Source organism: Ornithodoros turicata, chromosome 10, assembly GCF_037126465.1.
Source record: "Ornithodoros turicata isolate Travis chromosome 10, ASM3712646v1, whole genome shotgun sequence".
In the NCBI taxonomy this organism is placed as follows: Eukaryota; Metazoa; Arthropoda; class Arachnida; order Ixodida; family Argasidae; genus Ornithodoros; species Ornithodoros turicata.
In genome coordinates, this window is record NC_088210.1 from 26,801,678 (window position 1) to 26,826,153 (window position 24,476).

The window sequence follows — 24,476 nt, forward strand, 5'->3', positions numbered from 1 at the left end:
TATTTTTTTATACAGGAGCAATAATCTTATGCAAACCTGCGTTGTCATGACAAAATTGAAGTAATAAAAAAAAGTCTTTGTTTAATCATATCTAATAGGTGCCTCAGGAGTTGAATAAAAAACGGTACCCAAGCAGCACAACATCAACAGGTCCAATATTGGGCCGACATTGCCAATATTGTTCCAATCTCGGTCCAATGTTGGGCCGACATTGCCAATATTGGTCCAATCTTCGTCCAATATTGGGCCGACATTGGCAACACTGGCCTAATATTGGTTCAATCTTGGTCCAATATTGGGCCGACATTGCCAATATTGGTCCAATATTGGGCCAATATGTTGTGCTGCTTGGGATATCCTTTCAAAACTCCACGTTATCAGTGCGGATGTAGTAGCGAAGAACCGCTTCAAAATTGAGTTATGTAGTGAAGCCTTCCTCAGCTGACACTTCGCGATGTCATATGATTCGGATTAACAGCGATTATAAAGAAGGAGCAAGGGTTATTAAACCTAGTTAATGCTGTAGTTCTGGAGCTCCATCCTGAGGTGATGCGGAGCAAGCGTTACAGCAAATATTGGTGCCATCGCTGCGGAAGTGCTATTGTACTACGTTTCACAGCAGAACAAGAGGAAAGAAAAAACAGCAACAAAACTGTTCTACGCACAGAAACACGGTTCCCTGTGGTTAGGAGCGCAAAATTCAACCTTCTCGAAATGAACGCAGTGTGCTTGTGTATCCTTTGGGAGATGGCGGGTTGGCACCCCGACGCGACTCCAAGGCTAGTCACTAGTTCTTCGCCGCGATGCTATACTTTGAGTCCTTGGAATATTCCACACTGTACTGCTTACACATTCAGAACAGAACTTCACCGCCTAGCACGTTGTCCGCCAATCAATGCCACGAATGATAGAGTTACCGCCTCTGACTCGAAGAGCGAGGGGGGCGTACGCCCTTTTGCAATAGTTTGGGTATATGATAATTGCTACAAAAAGGCGTACGCCCCCCCCCCCTCTCTCTCTCTGTTCACATCAGAAGCGATAATCCTATCATTCGTGGCAGTGGTGAAGTTCTGTTCTGAGAGTGTAGAAACAAAATGCAGACAAAACTGGAGTAGGCTAGCTGTTGGTAACATTTCCACGTACCTGGGAAGATGTGCACAAGGGCAAGGAAGTCTCATCTCGTCTGTTTGTGTCTGTCCTTGTGCGCGTCTTCCCCAGACACAGGGAAGTGTGACCAACAACTATCCCACACTATTCGCCATGAATGACATGCCCGGAACATTAAGCCCAGAGCATGGGCATAAGAACATGCCCATTGGAGCGCGTGCGTTGTACATATCCCAAAAGATACCAAGCGCTGTACCTACACATATCCATGCAATTTATTTTCATAAGTCCTTTCTGCTGTCCCATTGTTTTTCTGTTCTGTTTATACGACATGTGCTTATACAAAGAGCGTATATACAGCCTGTGTCCTTTCGAGTAGCTTTAATATCTGCCCAATGTGCTTCTCTCTTCCAATCTCACCTTGTATTATTCCCCTACGTGTTTGTGGTAACCCCTCCACGGTGTGCCTTCCTCTTTGTATCCCCCTTGGATGTAAATGACGTAAAAACCAGGACTGGGTCGACGTCAACCTTCGCTGGGACCCAAAACAGTACGGAGGCGTCAGAGATCTGCGGATACCGCCGAGCAAGATCTGGAAACCAGACGTGCTGATGTACAATAGGTACGTCTGCCTGTGGCGTGTGCCTGGAATGGGAGTGCCTCTTAATTGCTTAGTTGTTGCTGATTATGTGCTACCCTTGCTGCTCACATAGTCCAAGAGTCAATATACATACTTTCTTTTATCAATAAACATATCCCCCCCCCAGTCAATAATTGTTTTCCGCACAGCGCTGTCGCCGCATTCAGCGTCTTAAAGGGACCACGAAATGAAAGTATGACCATCTTCAATTTGTTCCTCTGTACTAAAGCATTAAACCTGTGAAATATGAAGTTGAAAATCGTTCAAATAGCGCAAATATTCGTTATTAACCACGGCCATGAACGGGTGCTGCTACGTCCCGCCTGCGAGGCGAACTGATCGTGACGTCAATAAACGCAGGTGATGTTGCCGATTAGCGGACGGTCTTTTCCGAGCAAATTGCAAAATTTTCGTTATGATATATGTTTTACTTGGACATGGAGCTAAGATCGTATCTAGTCGTTGACACAGAGTCCTACCGGAAGCGTAATGTAGCCGTTGATTGTCGGTATGGTTACCGGAGCACGTTTTCCTCCCTGAGCTGCTTCTTCGTCAGAAAATGTCTCTGTCTGTGGCGTTTTGGGAGCTGCTTCGTACGGAACGATTCCGAGACGCTGAGTGCGTCGCATAATTTCTTCCTCCATCGCTGACAATTTGCGTTTCGACATATTTCTACCGATTTCGACGGCAGATACAGCGTCGTTTGTTGTCCAAACCGAAACCATGCACCCACGTGGTCCCGCGGGGTGTGTGCTCACGGTCGTCCACCATTGGATGTCAGGACTGGATGTTGATGACGTAAGATCACTTGGAAGGGATGTATATCCGGCGGTCACTCCCGGCTAGTTTTGTGGGGTAACTGCGCCCCCAGTGCACTGAATACGGTTAAAAGTCGAAGTGCTTATGATAGTGAAGGATCGTGAGAACCGTTTCCAGCAGAGTACTCGGAATTCGCGGAAATCATTTCATGGTTCCCCTAATAGTACTGCTGTTTACAGTTACTAAGAACGCACTCATAAAACAGCATAAATGCTGGCCGGCTGATAGAAGAAGTCCATACGTTTTAGAGCACAAAGGGTGCGCCCATTTTGTTCCAAACAAACATGATGCGAACTGTACGGCCAGAAAATGTATATATAAAACATCTGATTGGGTAGATTTGTTCATAACTATAGCACACGTTGTGCTATGCGAAAGTTTGCCTACTGTGCTACTTACCTTCAGGATAACGAGTGAATTCATGCGAGGAAGACAAAATTATTATAGTGCAAAATACGAAACAAAACATAACATGCAAACCGAAACTCTACCTCTGCCACATCAATGTCGTCAGCAGGATAACGACGGCGGGGGGGGGGGGGGGGGGGTTGGATATGCTTATTGAAACAAGAGAGGGAGGAACGGTCAGTCAGGCTAAAGGCTCATTCCCACATGCGTTTCTTGAGGCGGCGCCACGCGCTCTGCGACTGCGAGGCGTTTCCAGACGCTTTTCGAGAACCGCTTCGTGCTGCATCTTCGCAGCGCTGTTTCACAAACGCTTTTTCACCCAGCCAATCGGAACGCTCGGAGGGGTGGACGTGGCTTCCTTTTGGCGCCGGCGGGCCTCCCGATACCGCGCTGGGATCTTTTGTCCTTTGTGTGTGTGTGTTTGGTGCTACCGTGTGAGTAGATTCGTTGTCACCAGTAGTTGGCTGTGGTCTGAGCTGTCAACGATGAGCTGGGAATTTGCGCAAACCACGGAATCGACGAAAATAAATACGACTTGTGTGTGACCGCGTGTTGGTAGGTAAACACGTGTCTCGCTTCTTCTGCCGTTCCTTCTCTGCATTGGTGCAATATTGTGTCACGTCTGTCGTCGCAACGATTGGTGATTCCAGCAAAAATGCTTTACAATAATGGCAAAATAGATAACATGCTTCACGCTGTAAATTTGGAGGATGAGAGCTTGGAAGTGTCGGTACGATCTTGACGTATAGCAACAACAACGAAGCGCGTTTGCAGGCCGGCGGCTAGGCTTCGTGTGACAGGACCCTCTCGGCTCCGCCGCGCACGCTGAGGCGGCGCCGCTTTTTGAAACGCATGTGTGAATGAGCCTTAAGACCGACTTGCTCATCCTTTAAAAACAAACGCACACAAAAGGCGAAGGCTACGAAGTACTGTGAATGGCTTTCTGTTGAGGTGCGCGTGAAAATACGGTAGATGCGCATACCCCAACGCCTAAAAAATAATATTTGTATTTTCCAATTCAATCCAGCCAGTCATAAAAAATAACAAAAATCAAGGCCGACGAAGGCCTTATCAATGCGAAGACCCCGTAGAGCGCAACATTAAACTGATCGATTGAAAAAATAGAACAAGAAGAACTCAACCAGGCGTCCAGGCGTTTTTGTACTGGGTACACAATTGCTTTGCGTACACAAGGAGTTAGCGGACGCGCAATTCGAATGCGCATGCGCCGTGGCTTTGCGTTTAGCGCGTGCGCACGCTATTTTCTTGCGTACGATACAAATATAACTCCGGAGGCAATTCCGAATGCTATTCTCGCCCCGAGAAAAAACAAACAAAAATGTCGTAAGCCTAAGCCTGCGTGTTCGTAAATTGCAGAGGTCAGGTATTTACTCAACTGTAATGACAGACGACATTTCAGGGCGGAATTGAACATGCACACATATTGAGCCCGGGGCAGTAAGTTTACGTCAGTACACACGGGCATATTACGAATGCATATCAAATCTGCACGAACCTGCACGAATACAGCTTTCCTTGAATCGCAGTCTGGCCGGCGACGAAATTATTTAATAAACGGGCAGGGGGAAATTTTTAATTAGAGTTCGTCGTACGTCCTGCTGGTAATCTCGTTTGCGCGATATAGACGGACACCTTACTCAGTCCAATTAGCGGACTCCTTCTTCCTTGCAAGCGTCTGAACTACACTCTTAAAAAATGAACTTCACCGCATAGCACGCTCCTAGCCAACCATCATCTCGAATGATATCATTATCTGGCCTGATTTGTTGAAAACGGCAGGCGTACGCCTTTTTTGTGACACTTATCCTGTTCATAATTGTCACAAAAAGGGCGTACGCCTCCCGTTTTCAACAAATCATGCAGATAACGATATCATTCGAGATTATGGTTGGCTAGGAGCGTGCTATGCGGTGAAGTTCATTTCTAAGAGTGTACACTCTAAAAACAGAACTTCACCGCATAGCACGCTGTGCGCCAACCATTGCCACGAATGGTAGGGTTATCGCTTCTGATTCGAAAACTGAGGGGGGCGTACGTCTTTTTGTGGCAATTTGGATATATGAAAATTTCCACAAAAAGGCGTACGTCCCCTCTGTCTTCCAATCACCAGCGATAACACTATCATTCGTGGCAATGGTTGGCGCGCAGCGTGCTATGCGGTGAAGCTCTGTTTTTAGAGTGTACCGTTCCGTTCCTGCTGTGGAATTAGAAAATCTATGGTCCCGGTATGGATGTTGAAATTTGGCGAACAGTACCACAGTGTGATTGGAACCTATACAGACAATCGAAAGGGCGTTAGCCCACGAGCACCTCAAAAAGGACATTCCTCTTTCTGTCCTGCATTGGCTGGAGTCCTCTTGGTTTTAGGCGCCCTCTATACCGACTGCGTTGTGTAAACCCGTATATGAGGACTTCTGTTTTTCTATTTGGTCTTATAAAAATTTTCACACTAATCGTTATATGCAACCCTTATGCGACGTTGGTGCAACATTAGATGCATACAGCGAGACATCAGGAAATGTGGTCGCATAGAATCGCGCATCGTAGATTTTTCATTATAACGGCTATTCTGCTCAGTATAGTACACATAGACGAGTAGACGGGAGAGACGTAAACACGTTTCGCGGTAATATAACTGGTTTACGCACCGCCTCCATATTTGGGATGTTAGACTAAGCCGGTGGCGGGTGCACAGAAGGTACTGGAGTGGCACCATAATAGCCGCTTTTTAGCTCTTTTTTTTTTTGTGTGTGTGAGCAAAACTTTGTAGGTCACGAGATTGAAAAAATACGGTGACGTACATGGTTCGCTGAATGTTGACCGAGACTTTTGCTAGAGGAAAACTAGCGAGTAAGTATAATTGAATAAAATTTTCGGAGGACGAAGTGCAATCCTTCTGGGGTCAGTAGCACGTGCAGCAACGGCTCCTATCATGGCGACGAGCAGTGCGTCCGCAGCTGTGGAACAGCGATACATAATCAAAAGGTCCTTGTAAAGAAAAACGCAAACCAGCCGATATTTTGCGTGTAAAAGCAGACGACGTGAGGAAGCTGCGCACACTACGGTAGTTCATCGTTTGTTTCTCAGCAGCGCACAGACGCCGTTCGATCTCGGGGCGAATAGCTATGGTATAAAATGGCAAACCTTTATGCTATTACTATTTACCACTGCTTCCAAATACGTTTATGCTACTTGACCGGCTCCTGTGCATCTGCACAGGCAGGGACGCCAACCATATAGCGTGTGCTTATTAGAGCCGATCTCCCTTACACAGAAAGCCCACCATGAGAGAGACAGAGAGCGGTGCCAGGGGTGCATATGCTCTATCATTATCTAACCCCGAATTTTGCCTTCATCAGAGGGAATTTCGCGGCTTATTCACGCTGCCTTGCATCATTCAACTAGCAACCATCCCTGAACTAACATTCCCGGAAGCAGATCACCGCAGGGTCTATTTACTTTCTGCATGTTTACTTTCTGCACAGAAATATTCAGTTCCTTTTATATTGCCGTCATGGTAACGCAATCTTTCATTCTACAAACAGAAGTTTTTGCACTTTGGTACCCCTCTAAAATGTTGTTCGGTGACTCGGGATTTTTTTTTTTTTTTTTTTGTTCCGTGCAGGGTGTGTCTCACCCCATACAACACCGTTACCCCAGCCTACCCCAGGAACTTAACCACCCACTAAAGATTATTTACCACGGAATAGCAAGCCGTCCTTTCTAGCTGACTTCCCCTGCCGAAATAAATACCCCCCCCCGCCCATTACAACAAAAAAAGAAAATGAAACGGAAAGAAGACAGACCAAGACAGCACGACCTTTCAAAGCCTAGTGCTCTTACGTTAGCGCCTACTTTCGCAAAGACATAGTGTCTCTCCAACAGAGGGAAGATAACAAAAAGCGGCTGGGTTGAAAAGCCTTGGAGCAGAAAAGAGATGCTGTTACCTTGCATCACCTTCTTCGTTCAATTGATTTTGTGCGCTGTTTACCCTGGTGCTGTGGACATTACGCGTCCCGCATTAATGAGAAAGTTGACTGCAGGTTAAGCGCTTTCTTTTATTCGCGCCTGATGTCATTCGAAGCCTGCCATACGCATTATAGGAACGGCAATAATGAACTAATAATAAGTTTCGGAGCGACTTTGATGAAAGGTTTTATAGCCACCCTCTTAATGCGTACTGTGGAGAAGTGCATTCTAATTACCTCCATTGTTATGACGAAAATGTTAATGAGCACGCATGCGCACACACATTCCACAGCACTGCTTACATACGGACATACATTATTCGCAATTCCTCCTGTGATTTAGCCAATATGTATTGCTATACGTATGAGTGTCTTTATTTATTGAATCTTCGCTATATGTTTTGATTACGCCGTTGCAGTAATCCGAGACCTTGGAAGGTGAATGCTATGTGCGTCGCAGTTATTCCGCATTGCACTCGGTGTCCTTTCTGCGAATGCATTGTGTTTCAACATTTACTTAACAACGAATGAAATAAATGGATAAAATCTGCTTCACATGCTTCCGGTTTAAAGATTCACCGATCAAAGAAAGATATTGCGGCTTGTTGTTTGTATTCAAAGATATCCAATTATCCGCGCGTGATCAATCACTCAATGTCATAGCTAGCGAAAGAACAACGTCGAGAGGTGAGCTGTTTCGGACACATCCGTCTATTGCGGTTCACTGGTGAAATATGCTATAGATTCGAAAGAAGAAGATAGAACAGCAAGTAGTATTCCAAACCGAATGGAAGCAGTGAGAGGCGAGCTATACACAAAGTAGTATACTTCGGTTTTGTTTTTGCCGGATCCAAACAAGAATACACAGTGCCAACCGCAGCAGAAATAAACGGGAAAAAATCATATGGTGATTAATCGATAAATAGTAGTTACGTAGAATGTTTGCACAAGGCAATGAGAAAGGCTTGATTACTATCGTGGACAGCAAGGTGAGCAAACAGAGCAATTACCATACAGGTCAATAGCTCATTGTACGTTTTTCTATGCTTGCATGAACAAAGCAATATCTAGTTTACATACATTATCTCTACGTTACTTTCACTCTTTCTTTATGTATCGTTACTTCGCCTCATTTCAGTGCGGACGAAAAGTTTGACGGAACGTATCACACCAACGTGGTCGTCCGCAACAACGGTAGCTGCAACTACATTCCTCCGGGAATATTCAAGAGTACGTGTAAGATCGACATCACCTGGTTTCCATTTGACGACCAGAAGTGCGACCTGAAATTTGGGTCGTGGACGTACGACGGTTCACAACTCGACTTACGACTCAACAGTGACGAAGGCGGAGACCTTTCTTCCTATATCCCTAATGGCGAGTGGGACCTGATAGGTGCGTGCCCAAACTTCCTTCTCCGCTACGTGCCATTGTGTTGTTTCCGTCTGTTCTTTTTACCCCCTTTTGTTGCGTCAAATATAAGTGTCTTAAAAGTGTTGTTTAGTATCTTACATTGACGTACGAGGGTGTCACGTCCCAGTAAATCACATTTGAAATCAAGGTCATAACATGTAAAAAAATCTAGCGTTTTTCTGAGCTTTCAGTGACTCCTGGGAAACAGAGTTAACTGTGTTAAGAACTTACTACCGCAGTACTTTTTTACACCTTTCGCGTTTAAGTGTCTCGTCCTATGGTGCACACCTTTGTGTTGTAAGTTTCACACCATATAGAGAAGGGAGTCGTGTAAAGCACCCTTTTACCCAGTGTATGCCGTTTAAAATGTAGTTTTAGTTCGGTGATTTTCAAACATCTCTTTCCGCCGCTTTCATTTCAGCTTATTTCACTACTCGCTTCAGTTGACCCTGTGGACTAAAGAAAAACTGTATTTACTTACAAAAACACCCTTTTTGCACGATGAATGCTGTAAAAACATTTACTGTGTATCGTCTAGAGTTCTTGTTTTCTTCTATTTCTTTTCTCAACATTTTTCTTATTCATGATCACTTCTTAATTCTGCGATATAACCCGTTCCTACTGCCGCGACCAAATAAGAGAAAAACAGAATGTGAACACCAACGCAGCGATCCGCAATAACACGGGGGGCGCTCTTCATTTCACGATACCTAGTATCACGCGTACTTTCACCACGTTTGAATTTTCCGGCATGGGGAACGTTAGGAAAAGACAGGAGTGTAGAATATCGCTGCGTCTTGAAAGAGAGTTGTAATTTATGTGCGCACTTACGCATTCACCTTACTGCGGGCCTGACCCTTAGAGCGTACGTTTGAAATTCGCTCGCTTGGTGGAATTGCTGTACAAAGGGCCGGAAATATATTGAAATCCTCGAACGAGGAGAACTCTCCTATGCTTGAACTTTGTGCGGAAAGATCATAGCCGTAAGCCCTAGAGAACAGGTGCGCTCTGTCTCATGTTCATATCGTAGTGTACGGAAGCAAAATTGTCGCGAAAACGAAAATCGTACGATAACGGTAGAATGAGATCGTTGTAAAACGAATAAAGTTGGGCTCTATTGAATAAAAACGAGGAGCAATTGTCAAGCTCTGGAACTCTTTAAAAAAAAAGAAAAGAAAAGCACAACACTTCGTTATGCTTTGAGCGCAAGGTTGCTTTGCCGCATTAAGAGAACGCATGTGGGAAAGTACGCTTTACAGCCAGCGAGGGAAATATTCCTGAATTCAAAGGCGGAGGGAAAGACAGGACCAGGTGGTATACACAGTACTCCCGTAGAGAAGTACGTAGTGGAATATTCTGGAATCGTCACTAAACGAGGGGGGAGGGATACACAGAAGAAAAGTCCGACAGGTAAGGAATAACAGACGCGACGAATTTAAAGTTTTGTTCCTCTCTCAACGATAGTATCACCGTGTAATCAAACAAGCAACATCTCCAAGGAATATTCTAGTGAAGCAAAATCAGAAAGCTTCTGTGAGGTGGGATGTTCCATCGCGTATGCAGTTATGTCCAGCATTCACACGGGACCATCGGGACCAGCATATCGGGAGTTAGATGCGGTCTTCTCTCCGAACACATCTTCTCCAGTCGTCTGCGACGGAATATTCTGTACATCGCAGAATATTCCCCAACGCTAAAAGAACACGAGAAGGCATGACGAAAGGCGCTAGCGCGGCTGTACAAAGCAATGCTGTTTTTCCCATTTTCCCGATATCGCTCGCTGTAAGCACACAGTCAGTGTAATACATAAGTATCCGCGCAAGGACAGCAAATTATCCGCACAGGGTTTCTTTTTTCTTTTGCGACAGATGAGCCCGAGGGATGGACGAAAAACACACAAATACGACACAAACACGTTCGTCTCTGTGTGTCTTTCGGTCATCGCTAAGGCTCGCCTATCATGGAGTTTATCCACCATCTTATGCAGGTCCTTTTTTTTTTCTTTTTTTGTCGTTTCACTAACTATGCATTGACCACACAAAGAACGTAAAAGATAAATAAATAAACTTCGGGAAGCGCTCCAGGTAATCGTTTTGACTAGCACAGTGAATGTTCTTTTTGCTGTCAAGATAATCTTCAATTACATATATACTATATATATACTACATAAAGGGGGACATGTTTATTTAAAAAAATAAACGCTTAAATAGGCCACTTTGCTGAAGGCTTCGAGTCCCTTGGCTTAGGTGTCACTCGGTTTACCTACACTGTAAACTTTTTCACACCTTTAAAGGTGTGCGCTATGAACATTCAACCTGGTTGCGTAACATTGCATCTCCAGGATGATATTTTACAAAATTTGGAAAGCATTACTAAAGATCAAGTGTCAGTGCAAATCTTGCTTTCATTATGTCTTGGATATCGTAGGTACGAGCTAATGCATATATGCATCGCTATCGATAATCGAGCACGCGCAAGTGTCTACAATACTGTTGAACAATGTTCAGATGTTGCAAGACTGAATTTTCGGAGGACAGACAACACTCGAGTAAAGAAAATTTGTGCGAAACCGTGCTCCATTATGATGTTACCAAAATTACACCTAAAAAGACGTGCGCCATGCACGTTGTTACACCTTTAAAGGTGTGAAAAGATTTAGAGTGTATGTTTACTCTATGTTTTTTTATATATTATGTTTTTACAGGTATTAAATTGTATTGAAATTCAAATCTTTATTATACTTATGTTTTTTTTTTACTTTTTATGTTTACTTATTTACGATGTCACCTCGTTCGTTTAGTCGAATACGCTTCCATGCATAAAAATGCAGCAAACGTCTGAACGCAGAACATTCAGAGAGTAGACCAACCAAAATGCAGTGTTACTGACAACGATGTCTCTGTTTCAGCGGTGCCTGGCATCCGGAACGAACGCACGTATGCGTGCTGCCCGGAATCCTATGTTGATATCACCTACACCATCCACATCCGTCGGCGTACACTTTACTACGGATTCAACCTCATCATCCCATGCGTGCTCATCTCCTCCATGACTCTTCTGGGCTTCACGCTGCCCCCAGACACTGGAGAGAGGCTCACCCTTGGTCAGTCACATCCAACGCATTCTCGCTTAGCCGCAGTTCCTAGGAGAAATGAATGCTGGCAGGCCCCCTTTGGAATTCCTAACGACTAAAAATTCGTTTGTGGCCCCCACGTGCGGTTATTAAAATGCTCGCGGACAAATTTTTGCGGTAAAGCGCCGGCTAGCGTGACAGAGTAGCGGTATTGGAAGAATGTTCCACTTCGCTACATAGTTTAGCTCAAATGTACTGGAAGGAACTTTGTTTCTTTTTAGCGTTCCTTTCGCCATGCGGTCGTCGTCTCCAGTTCTTTTATTTTTTTTATAAGTTGGAAAGCCTCGTGAAAAAATATAATAGTCATTTTTTGTAAAGTCTCGTTTCTTAAGAATACTGTTGGACTTTTTCTATTCCTATTATACTGAGTATAGTGAAAAAACTAAAAAAAGAGGATAGGTATTAGACACCTAGGCGACGTTTGCAGATTGGTTAGTTCCTTCGTGAATTGTTCCCGAAACTATGAAATAATGACAAATTTGGACAAGAAAGTAATAGATTTCGTGTTTAAAAGTTATAGGAACAGCAAAGATGTTAGTGCATTAAGCGGAGTTACACAAAATTTACAGCATTTGCACCCGCGGATAAAACGTGGGCAATGCGACTGCATAGTCGCGCGAGTTAGCAATACATGTCGACGTGAAAGAGTGCTTATAGTAGTGGGATCATGACAAGCTCAACGAGTGTTATTTATTGTACGGCACTTACCAGGTGTTTATGTAGGGTCACCAGAAACACATTGCTCTGTAGCCACATCGTTGCTCTCAGATCAGTGGTGGCCTCTGATGCTCTACAAAAGAAAGATACCAATACTCCTCTAGCGAGCGAGTGTCTTAACCAGGCGGCAAAAGCATCTGTATGAAACGCAGCACTGACTGGCAGCTTCTTGTGTCCCCACTGCACCTATAACTCCTACCTTGGCATCAGCCATTGCAAGAGTGACGATGTTGCTTTAGAGGGTAGCGTAGCATGTCTCGCTAGTTCACGCATAGTGTAATTTATGAGGACTTACGGGTAACTGCTGAGCGTGTTGTATGCTAATTTCTTGTAAGTCAACTTAAGAGACAGGGTGCCCGACGCCGCACTCGACAATTACGATGTCTGGCGAACCGCGAAATGAGAGGAGCAGCGCGGTCGATTCGAGTTAACGCCTGTTGCTCCCTGGCTTGAAAAGGAACCACGACATTTTAACACAAGCAGGGACGCGTGTTCACACACTACATGCTGCCCTATTACGCTGTATTCTATTAACAGACCTCAGAGACAGCGCTAGGGTGGACCGTCAAAGCAAATGGGACAGACTGTAAGGAGACAACCAACACCACCTAGGTATAGGGGTTATTAAAATTACGCCAACCACGACGTGCTTCCGGTCGCATGCGAAGCCACTGGCAAGCCACAGGAAGCCTGTACGTGTCCGAAATCGTCTGTCACGATTGGTTGAAGCAGACGAAGTGCTTTCGTCGGCCGTAGCTATTTAGAAGAGCCGCTTTCAGTCGCATGCGAAGCCACTGATAGCCAGAGGAAGACTGTACGTGTCTGAAATCGTCTGCGCTCAGTCGTCTGCGGCCATTGACCTAAGCAGGCGACATCGCGATTGTATGCATCATTAAAAATTAAATCATGTTTTTATAGATTAAATTAAAATTAGAAAATTTAAAATTTAAATTTTTAAAAATTTTAATTAAGTGTAATTAAATTTAAATTATTGTTTTTAATTTAAAAATTTTAAATTTAAAAATTAAAATTAAAAATTTTAATTTTTAATTTTAATTCAAATTTGCGAAAGAGTGAGAGGAGGCATTAAGCAGCTTTTTTGTACCTATAGGTGGCGTTAGAATAACGCAGTTATCTTCTCAAACCAGAAAACTGAAAGTGACCTGGTGTACCCTGCAGTACCTACTTTTTCTGATTGTGAAATGCGATATACCTTGCTGTGATTATCTAGAAATTAAGAAATAAATTATTTAAGAGCCTTGCACGACAACTAAAGCACCTTGCCACCCTCGCCATGACGTGTTACTACGCAGCTTTCAGTGCCTTGGGCGTTGATTTCTCTGGCCGAGGCAAGGGTTTTTTCTATGAACTGACTTATTTGTGGAAAGGCCTTTCAAAGGCGGGCGTGAACCGTGCACTAGTGGCGCCATCTTCCGATTGTTCTACTCTCGTTTGATAGGGTCGTGACCTTCACTTGAGGAACAGATCTGTAATAAGAAACTATATAGTATAAAAGATGTGTATTCTTTACCCCATGTAGGTAGCGCATTCTCTGGTTCCGCAGGGCCAGAATGTCCGAAGCTTTAAAGAACACGAGACACTGTCCCTAATCAATTTAGTGGCGCACTTCTGACCTCAATCGCCAATCATTTGAGTTCATAGTGTGACGTCACCCATTGTGCAATGATTTTTTGCAGCTTCATCATCTGACGCATTACCCTAACATAACTCAATTTGTCTCCCACACAACTGGCAGGTGTCACCATTCTTCTGTCCCTGACTGTATTCATGCTGCAGTTAGCCGAAACCATGCCACCCACATCTGACGCCGTGTCCATTATAGGTGCGAAATTTCACGCCAGGGGGACCTGATGCGGTGGCACCCCGTTCGAACCCAGCATGACGTAGTTGTTTTCTATGCGGCGTGTAACTATATGTCCTTGCGTTATGTAGTCCTGCTATGCGATATGCTACTGCATTGTCTTAGAAGCAAAGCCGAGCTCGGTTACACCAATCAAAGCGTAGCGTACGCATCATAATGGTTGCCGAGATATTCATATTTTTCCGAATTTTTCCAAATTTTCAGATCTCCGTTTAAAAAGACACCTTATTCAAATCAAGGCGCTTAGACATGCAAAACTGGTCCACTGTTTAGAGTCAGGACTTAAATAATACGTCGGGCAAATATGTTCCCATGTGTAATATAATAGTGTGCGTAAGGGTAACACCTTAACATGTAGCTTCCTTATGTAATGTGCTTTTTTAAAAGTGCCTTGAAGTATTCAAGTGAAATGAAACGAAATGAAATCAGGTAATTCAAATTTGACTACCACCACTATACGAAAGGCCAATTATTTTTCTGCACCCTATAACCATAAAAGTGTTCATGTAGTTCTAATGGAGACGTTTTCAAAAATAACGCGCCCACGGATATTCATTTTGAATTTGCACTCATTAAGCGTTTTGTGTAGTTATTGTGCTTCAAAAAATATATGGTTTGACAATTTCATGTGCGCTCGTGAGTTGAAGTTTAGGTACGCGAAAGAAACCGAGCTCGGCTGTTGTTAGAACGTTTAGTCGTATGTGTATGTCAGTACCGTGATTCTGTTCTATGATTTCGTATCTCACTCGTCGAGCCGTATTTCAATATAACTTGAAAAGCTCCGGCGCTTTGGGGAATTGCCGATGTCAAACCTTCGCTAAAGAAACACACAGAATACGCTACAAGTCCCCCGTTATCGTTTTCGCAAACATCAGCATCAACGCCACAGGTTCCATAAAAGAAGGCAGGGTACATATAGACAGAGTGTAAGAAGAACCAATAAAAGATTGGCAGAGGACGGTTAAATACGCGAACGACTAAGAATCTAAATTTTCTTTCTAAAACAGCTACCAGATACCGCGAGATATCGCCCGGCGTTTCGGGTCAACAGCGAAAAGTACGTAGGGACTCAAGCGAAGTACGAGGACTGGTAAGAGCATTACCTCCACCAGCGGACGAGCTCATCCTCTCCTCGTTGTTTCGAAATACAAGCATATCGTTGTCGTACCCGTTGTGCACGGAGGCCACCACCACCTTCAGCCTCCTGAAAGAGAGCACAGCGGGCGCAACATATACACGCTTAGAAATGAACTTCACCGCATAGCACCATCCAAGCCAACCATCATCTTGAATAATACCGTTATCTGCCCTGATTTGTTGAAAACGGGAGGCGTACGCGTTTTTTGTGACAATTATGAACAGCATGAGTGTCACAAAAAAGGCGTACGCCTCCCGTTTTCAATAAATCAGGACGGATAACGATATGATTCGAGATGAAAGTTGCCTGGGAGCGTGCTGCGCGGTGAGGCTCATTTTTAAGAGTGTGAGGACGAAGAACGCACTTAAAACGGATGCAAAAAAACAAAAAAACAAAAAAGAACGCGAAAGCAACGCGCCACGGGAAAGGTTTTTGACTATACGGTGAAATTTCACAAACACAACGCCTTCACTTCTCAATTCGGCATCTTCCAAGGCAAACGGTAAACACCAGCCTGCTTGCAAACATTATTTAGCGAACCCCACGAAGCAAGACATAAATTCAATATTCGTCATCCTATCTATGAAAGAGGAACGTACAAAACTGTCATCAAAGCGGTTGCTCTTGAATTAATTACTCTCCCGCTGCCACCATTCCCTGGGGGAGGGGGGGGAGGGGAAGAAGACATCGTCCGTGATTCCCCCAAGCGCAGTGCGAGAAAACGCGCATATAGATGACGTGACAAGGCTTCGCCGAAAGCACTCGTTTCTTTGCACAAAACGTATCGATCCCTGTCGTCGGGGTAGCGGAAAGCGTGCGCTCTTCAACAATGCTTGGGTGAATAGCATCAGTGACAGCACTACGGTCCCGGCATCGATTCATCGTCGTCGGTCGCTGCGAATGTGGCCTTTCTCAGTTTGTCCTCGGCAGCTCATATTTAAATGCTGCAGACATGCAAATGAGGCGAAACGGGGAACAATGGGAGGGGATATGGTCACAATTAATTGACGGTGCAGATTAAGTTTCACGCACGCAGTTGGTGCGTTCGTAGCTAACACATTTCCAATTAATCCGTGACCAATGGAAACTCGCGCGTGTTTAGATAAGCTACGCGCATTAGATAAATTCGGCTCGGGTGTATGGGAAGGCACGTCCACGTGCTGGAGAGTGGAGGTAATATTGGCGGTACAGACAAGGTGTCAACCATAAAGAGATTACCTGTGCCGACATGCCGTGCTCGACAGTTCCCCAATGCAGGTGGATCACCGTGTTGTTTGCATATAAGAGTCGGATGGAGACTTAATGCTGATAAATTTCAGTGTGATTCAACATGGTATCACGAAGGTTTAATAAGAAGCGTACGAACCCCATATTCAAAACAATTACATTGGCGGTGTTGCGAAGAGCTGTTGGGACGTTGCTCACCGGAGCACGACACCGAGGCGGCTGTGATTGCGTACCATCTCAATGCGATCCCAGCTGCTTTTCAATGTTGTGCGTCACAACGCCGTCTGGGGAGCCGCGTCTCAACTACTCTTCGCAACACCGCCCTTGTAATTGTTTTGAATACGGGGCTCGTACGTTTCGCATTAAAAGTTTGTGCTACGATGCTCAATTACCAGGAAATGTAGCACGATTGTATCGCCTCCGGAGCTTTCAAGGGAGACAAATGTACCACCTGCACTGAGTAACTGGCTAAGATGGCATGCTGGCGCGGGTGGACTTTTATAGGTCGCCACCTTGTACATGTTTCAAGCATTTCCGATCGAAAGGGCATATATACGCATATAGATTCGCTCATTCTTAAAAATGAACTTCACTGCATAGCACGCTCCTGGCCAACCAACATCTCGAATGATATCGTTATCTGCCCCAGATTTGTTGACAACGGGAGGCGTACGCCTTTTTTGTGACACTCATGCTGTTCATAATTGTCACAAAGAGTTGTGCGCCCCGTTTTCAATAAATCAGGGGAAAGAAAGATGTTATCGGGATGACAGTTGGCTACACTCTTAGAAATGAGTTTCACCACATAGCACGCTCCTAGCCAACCATAACCCCGAATGACAACGTTCTCGCCCCTGATTTGTTGAAAACGTAGGGAGGAGCCTATTTTGTATCATTATGCACTTGCATAATGGCCACAAAATAGGCTCCGCCTCCCGTTTTAACAAATCATGGTCGAGAACGCTGTCATTCGGAATGATGGTTGGCTAGGAGGAGACTTTGTGGTGAAACTCCTTTTTAAGAGCGTAAGAGCGTGCTATGTGGTGAAGTTCATTGTTAAGAGTGTCGATTTCCAGATTAACACTGCTCGAATAGATAGCGGTTACTTCATAAAAGTCACGACGGCGCCTCACGAATGTTTATTCGGTCACTGTAAAAATTGCGGAAAACGGTCTTGAAAGGGTATTATGGCTACATCGACTGTGAAGAGTGCGATCTCTCGTCTTTGCATGCACCACGTTCACAGCCTTCGTTGTGACAGTGGGTCTGTAATTTGTGTAAGTGACGCCTGTCCGACACTTTTCCCTCAGGAGTGACCATCCTTCTATCGTTGATCGTCTTCTTGCTGCTGATTTGCGAGAAAATCCCCGCCACATCTGATGCTCTACCACTGATAGGTGCGAGTTTGCTCGGAACATCACCACCTTTTTCCCCAAACAAATCTCCCCTCCTTGAGACCATCGAAGCTCACTGGCATATATGCTCAGGAATGCTGCCACCTCGTGAGCCTCTGGCTTCAGTTAACATACGCCGGGCTTCTCGGTCACACATTAGCACAGAAGCAAAGAGCGTTAACACGAGATTCTCTCCCAATTATTCTTTCTTTCTTCTTCTTCTGTATCTTATGCACGGCTAGTGTTTCGATAAGAAGAACAATGACCCCCTATGCGCAAAGTATTCAAGAGGCACATCAAGTTTGGTGTATTGTTTATCGAAATTAATAAAAATGCCGAACCAAATTTAGTTGGATAAATTGAGGGTGACCACTGAGGGAGCCGAAATGTTAAATACGTTAACAAAATCTATAAAGTACTGGGCTATGCAATGATTCGATTATAGTTTGGGCTGGCGCAACATCGTGAGATGAAATGCTCTAGAGAACAACGAATTGAATGTCGAATTCAATTGATGTTTTCTAACTTCTAAGTCGAGAAGTCCATTCCTTCCCTACGCTTTCTTCCTTTCAACCACTGCACTTCTTTCCTGACCCAACGCTTAACACTTGTTCCCAATCGCAACACGAAGAATCAGATACATTTACGGGCACTTGTGTTACCTACACTATTGAAACTTACGAAGCACGCTGGAGTCGAACGCAGTATTTCAAATACAGCGTTGTACCGAATTATCTTCGTAAGAGTTAACCCCATGTTTAAAAGAAAATCACGGCAGCGCATGCTTAAAATATTGTGTCGATCTGTCTGTGCATATTCGGGAACTATTATCTCCAGCTGGAAAAACTGTGCCCGTAAAAGGATCTGATATAATCTTTTATCTACTAAACACTAAACGGACGCTTAAAACTGGACCTAACCTAAGTACCGAAAAAAAAAACACACTATCTGTTGACTGTGGCAAGAAGAAATTAGTACTAGTGAAAAAGCAGCTGAGGTTTAACTGAGTGACGGCAATTGAAGAAAGGGCACCAGCAGTGCCTTGTGTTTGTCTTTCTGTGTCTGCCTCATCTATACAACAACGTTACAGGAGTTCCCATTTGACTTGAAACATTTCATTAGCGCAGACTATCGCAAGCATATACTTCAAATGAAGGCACCAGTGAACAACCGATTCAGGTAACAATGACGTAACATGAAGTAACAGTCAATACGAAGTAACAACATAAGCACTAACTGCGCGTGCAATCATGCCTGTCCGCGGTATCGTGTTAACGACAGATGCCATCAAACCACCGAACTATGTCCAAGTTCAACCATGCCCACGTCCAATAATATCCACTTTGTCTTACCTCAAACAATATTCATCTTCCCAGGCTAATCCACAGACACCATCGGCGGTAAGCATGCAATAAATGGGGTCGTATTTCAGCAACAGAAGACGTTTATCGATAGGAGAGTATCGCAAGCTGTCTCCAGAGAAACGCTTCCACCAGACGACAGGTTTCGATGAGCAACCATTTGCTCAATCCACACGTCCTAATTCAAACCGCTAAACTCTTTACATAAATAAAACATTCACTTGTGCAGTGCTGCATGCTTGTTGTTGCACCAGCGATGTCGATGTTGATGCTGACGAAACCCCGAGATGCATGAGTGAAGCCTTGTTCCCGCTGTTAGTATCGTATGATGCATGTGCATGGTCGGCGTGCAGTGGATTTTATGTGCTTTCCGGTGTACATGTGACCAGTTTCTGTTTCTATCTGCCTTTGCACACTGTTAAAACAGAACTTCACCACATAGCACGCTCCTAGCCAACCATCATTCCGAATAATATCATTCTGTGTCATGATTTGTTCAAAACAGGGGGCAGGCGCCTATCTGGGACAAGATAATCTGTACCAGATAGGCTCCTCCTCCCATTTTCAACAAATCGAAACACAGAATGATATCATTCGGAATGATGGTTGGCTAGGAGCGTGCGATGTGGTGAAGTTCTGTTTTAACAGTGTAGGGTGAAAAAAAAAGTAGAAAAGAACAACACTAAGCTAATTACTTTAACTGATATTATGTAATAGCACCGAATTACGTTGCGACAGTGGATTAATACTCTAGCCACACGGCAGACTCAACGCACTAAACGGAATCGCATTTACTTCGTCTCCTAACCAACCGTCATATCGAATGGCATCGTTCATACAATTATGTTCTGCATAATTGTCACAAAAAAGACGTACGCCTCCTGTTTTCAACAAATCAACACTCTTAAAAATGAACTTCACCGCATAGCACGCTCCAAGCCAACCATCATCCCGAGTGACATCGTTCTCTGACATGATTTGTTGGAAACGGGAGGCGTACGCCTTTTTGTGACAATTAGCATTTCCGCATAAGTGTCACAAAAAGGTGTACGCCTCTCGTTTTCAACAAATCAAGTGAGAGAACGATGTCACTCGGGATGATGGTTGGCTAGGAGCGTGCTATGTGGTGAAGTTCATTTTTAAGAGTGAAGGGTGAGGGTGGTTGGTTAGGAGGGGAAGTAAATGACATTCCGTTTAATGCATTAAGATTGTGGCTAGGGTATTTAGAACCGTTCCATGTTTCAATGCATAACGTTATGTTAGATTAATTATTCTTATTCTAAGTTACGCTTGCGATCTCAGTAACAGAATTCTATTACCTATTTGTTGTAAATGCTAGCGGTGTAGATCACAGCTGTATACGCAATGCTATTGGAGTGATCGGAGCATTACTCAATCCAGGACGTCATGTAATGCAGGTGTTTCGCTGTTTTCAGGAACATATTTTGCATGTATTATGATAATGGTAGCCTTCTCTGTGGTGATGACAGTGGTGGTACTCAACTATCATCATAGGAACCAAGAAACCACTGAAATGCCTGCTGTGGTACGTGCGCATGTTTGCTATTAGTAGTTGAACGATTAAAAAAAAAGTGTTCAAAACATGCAAATGTTAGGACCCAAAGGCAAACATAATAAACGCGAAGGGATCGTGCTTCACTCCTAGATATAAACTTCACCACATAGCACTCTCCTAGTCAAATATCTCGAATGACACTGTTATCGTCCCTGGTTGTTGAAAACGGTAGGCGTACGCCAGTTTTGTGACAATTATGAAACGCATAAGTGTCACAAAAAAAGGCGTACGCCTCCCGTTTCCAAAAAAATCAGGACAGATAACGATATCAATCGAGATGATGGTTGGCTAGGAGGGTGCTATGCGGTGAAGTTCACTTTTAAGAGTGTTGATCAAATTATATGGTGACTTTACTGATGTCGATAACGCTTGTTTCACGATTCCTAGCCCAGCAAAACCTATCAGTATAATAGTAGGCACCACGTTTACAAATGCTCTGTGAAATGGTCAAACTTCTAGATTTTGCGGTTCTTTTTGTTTCTCTCAAAATTTTACAGTTTATTGCTTGTAAACCTAGCGTAACAAGTTCCAAATGCGAACGGAGAGCGCTTAATACGGAGACAACACAATATTTCTAAGAAAGGGACATAGCTCTGCAAGCCCAGAGAAAATTAATCAAAGAGATTGTTTCTGTGATAAATATATCGCTTTTAGTGCAAGACGCATACATCTCTCGTGCTTCCTTGCAACGTATGTGATAGGTTAGGTTAGGTTAGGTTAGGTTAGCTCTTCACTACAATCTAAAAACAGAACTTGACCGTATAGCACGCTCTGCGCCAACCATTGCCACGAATGATAGCGTTGTCGCTTCTGATTCGAGGAGAGAGGGAGGTGTGCGCCTTTTTGTGTCAATTATTATATATCCAAATTGCCACAGAAAGGCGTACGCCCCCTCCCTTTTCAAATCAGAAGCGATAACCCTATCATTCGTGGCAATGGTTGGAGCAGAGCGTGCTATGCGGTGAAGTTCAATTTTTAGAGTGTAAGATAAGTGGTAAATCGCTTGTGGTTCTCGAAATCATGACTCACATAGCACTATAAAAAATCTCCGAATTAGAATTATTACTACACGATATCTCGTCGCATGTTAAAACCAAAGAAAACATTCAATTGTTCATCTAGTAATGCGATGTGTTCTGGTGCTCCAATCAGATCAAGACTGTCTTCCTGGTGTGGCTACCCTGGCTGTTGCGCATGGAGCGGCAAGGTCAGAAGATCACGCGCAGGAGAGTTTTACTCAACAGCAAGATGAAAGAGCTGGAGCTCAAGGAGCGCTCGTCGCGCTCATTGCTCGCAAACGTGCTCGACATAGACGATGACTTCCGGGCGGCCAACAGCAGCAGTGCCGTTCTGGGGACCAGCCACCGCCATCATCCAGACTGCCGTGCCCATGGCCCGTACTCGGGCGACGCGGGACCCATTCACGCTTGCCTGCCACCGTCGCAGCAGCGAGAACTCAACTCCATTCTGCGCGAGCTCCGTTTTATCACGAACCGAATGCGAAAAGATGAGGAAGTGAAAGAGATTGTCAACGAGTGGAGGTTCGCTGCCATGGTTGTCGACCGTGTGTGCCTCATTCTCTTCTCGCTTTTCACGATCGTCTCGACGTGCGCTTGCCTCTTCTCGGCGCCTCACCTTGTCGCGTAGCCGTTGGCTCCGGTCCTCCCGCTCGCCGCCAATTGTGCCCTCTTATGCCCGGATGGAAGCCGTCTACTCTGCCGGGGAAGATGGATTCTTATGATAGGTGGGACATGGAGTGGAACCGCGGACGGCAAAATAGGCGGGAAATTTCGCGATAACGAATGTTCGTCAGTGCGTGTGAGTATGAGGGGGCGTGAAACCTGAAGGAGGTTGCTTGATCTCGCAAGCAGCTCGCGGTGGAAACATGCCGTGCATGGCACAATAGCACGAGGCTGAGGCTATACCATGTCATGCCAGGCATGTAATCCAGTCTCAGGATCTGATCAAGAAGCGAAATATACAAAAACGTATCGTGCGAAACACTGAATACGTATTGGTATTCTGTTGCTTCTAATTTATAAACCTAATCGATCTATTTTTTGGGGGCTGTGGCTATGACTTCTTTAAATGAGCATATTCATTAGCACGATTGTTTCATCTAGTCATCTTAAGTAATACATCTTTCTTTCTTTTTTCAGCATTCTCAATCCTCATAAACATTGTGTCGTGCAAGAGAACGTTACACTGATTATTTAAAAATTAATAACAGATTCTAAGCAAAGACAAGTAACAATCAAAATTATCTACAGAAGGTCCTATTAAGGAAACTTCTGTTCTGCAACTTCCGAAAAGTGCTTCTGTTCTGGCAAGCTTTCCACCACCGGTGTCCCTCGCCATTAGCCCACGTCCTCCGGCAGAGTAGACGAGCTGTGACCTTTGGTAGATCATTGTGAACGAAGTATGGGGAGTGTGGTGTTGACTGGTGCGGGGTTTGCTCGTGATACCAACGCGTTCAAGACCATCACCTTCTCTTTCAGGGTATCTTCCACCTGTAGTCATTCCCATCTTCTACCTCGTGTGTTCGGCTTCCTCTCGGTGTTTTGAAAACGCGAGATTTTTTCTGATCTATTCATCGTCTGCTAACAATGTAACCTTTTCACGGGGTAACAAGAGAATGTTTGACCTCCAGTGAGGCAGTGGTACACTCTGGGAAAAAGGAAGGGAAAATGGGGAGTATTTACAGTTTCTAGTCCCCCGGTTTGTACTTACTCCCCATTTTAGACCCCTGACGCCGCAATTTTCTTCACAGCGCTTTACATGGTCCGTAAGGTACGCGTAAACTTCCATGAATTTAGTCCCAAAAGGGCCGGACTACTGGTTGTGGGAATGCATCTTCTCCTCAAATGGACTAAGACCACTCCTTTTTTCCTCAGAGTGTACACTATTGCGCAGAAGGGACGACAATGAAGATGAAAGCACAATAGCGATGCGTAAAGCGTATTATGTCCGAAAAAGCCTATAAGAGAGATGATTGGCAACCTCACTGGCAACACACTTTTTTAAAAAAATTAGAAACAGATCTTCACCGCATAGCACGCTCTGCACCAAACCATTGCCACGAATGACAGGGTTATCGCTTCTGATTCGAAAGAGGGAGTGGGGCGTACACTCTTAAACATAAACTTCACCGCATAGCACGCTTCTAGCCAACCATGATCTCGAATGATATCGCTATCTGCCCTGATTTGTTGAAAACGGGAGGCTTACGCCTTTTTTGTGACACTTATGCTGTTCATAATTGTCACAAAAAGGGCGTACGCCTCCCGTTTTCAACAAATCATGCAGATAACGATATCATTCGAGATTATGGTTGGCTAGGAGCGTGCTATGCGGTGAAGTTCATTTTTAAGAGTGTACGCCTTTTTTTGTGTCAATTTGGATATACGATAATTGGCACAAAAAGGCGTACGCCTCCCTGTCTCCTCGAATCAGAAGCGATAACCCAATCATTCGTAGCAGTGGTTGGCGCAGAGCGTGCTATGCGGTGAAGTTCTGTTTTTAGAGTGCAGGAAATGCCTCAGGTACACTCTTAAAAATGAGGGGGGGGGGGGGTCGAAGTAGCTTGCCGTTGTTGGCCTCACACGCGTGGGCATCGTCTCGACTATAGCCAGAAAAAAAAGGGGGGAGAAGAGAAACGGGAGGGAAGGAGAG

General features: G+C 44.5%; 1 protein-coding gene across 3 annotated transcripts in view; it reads left to right on the plus strand.

The window, feature by feature from the left end:
• The window catches only part of LOC135371280 (neuronal acetylcholine receptor subunit alpha-7-like), a 113,754-nt gene extending 89,871 nt beyond the window's left edge, over positions 1-23,883 (plus strand). For all 3 annotated transcript variants that reach the window (XM_064605384.1, XM_064605385.1, XM_064605386.1), the window contains 6 exons: positions 1,620-1,729; positions 8,102-8,358; positions 11,285-11,479; positions 13,983-14,069; positions 20,665-20,774; positions 21,957-23,883. In XM_064605384.1, coding sequence (XP_064461454.1) covers positions 1,620-1,729; positions 8,102-8,358; positions 11,285-11,479; positions 13,983-14,069; positions 20,665-20,774; positions 21,957-22,451 — 1,254 coding nt within the window. In that variant the 3' untranslated portion in view covers positions 22,452-23,883. The remainder of the gene's footprint in view (positions 1-1,619; positions 1,730-8,101; positions 8,359-11,284; positions 11,480-13,982; positions 14,070-20,664; positions 20,775-21,956) is intronic.
• The last annotated feature ends 593 nt before the right edge of the window (positions 23,884-24,476 follow it).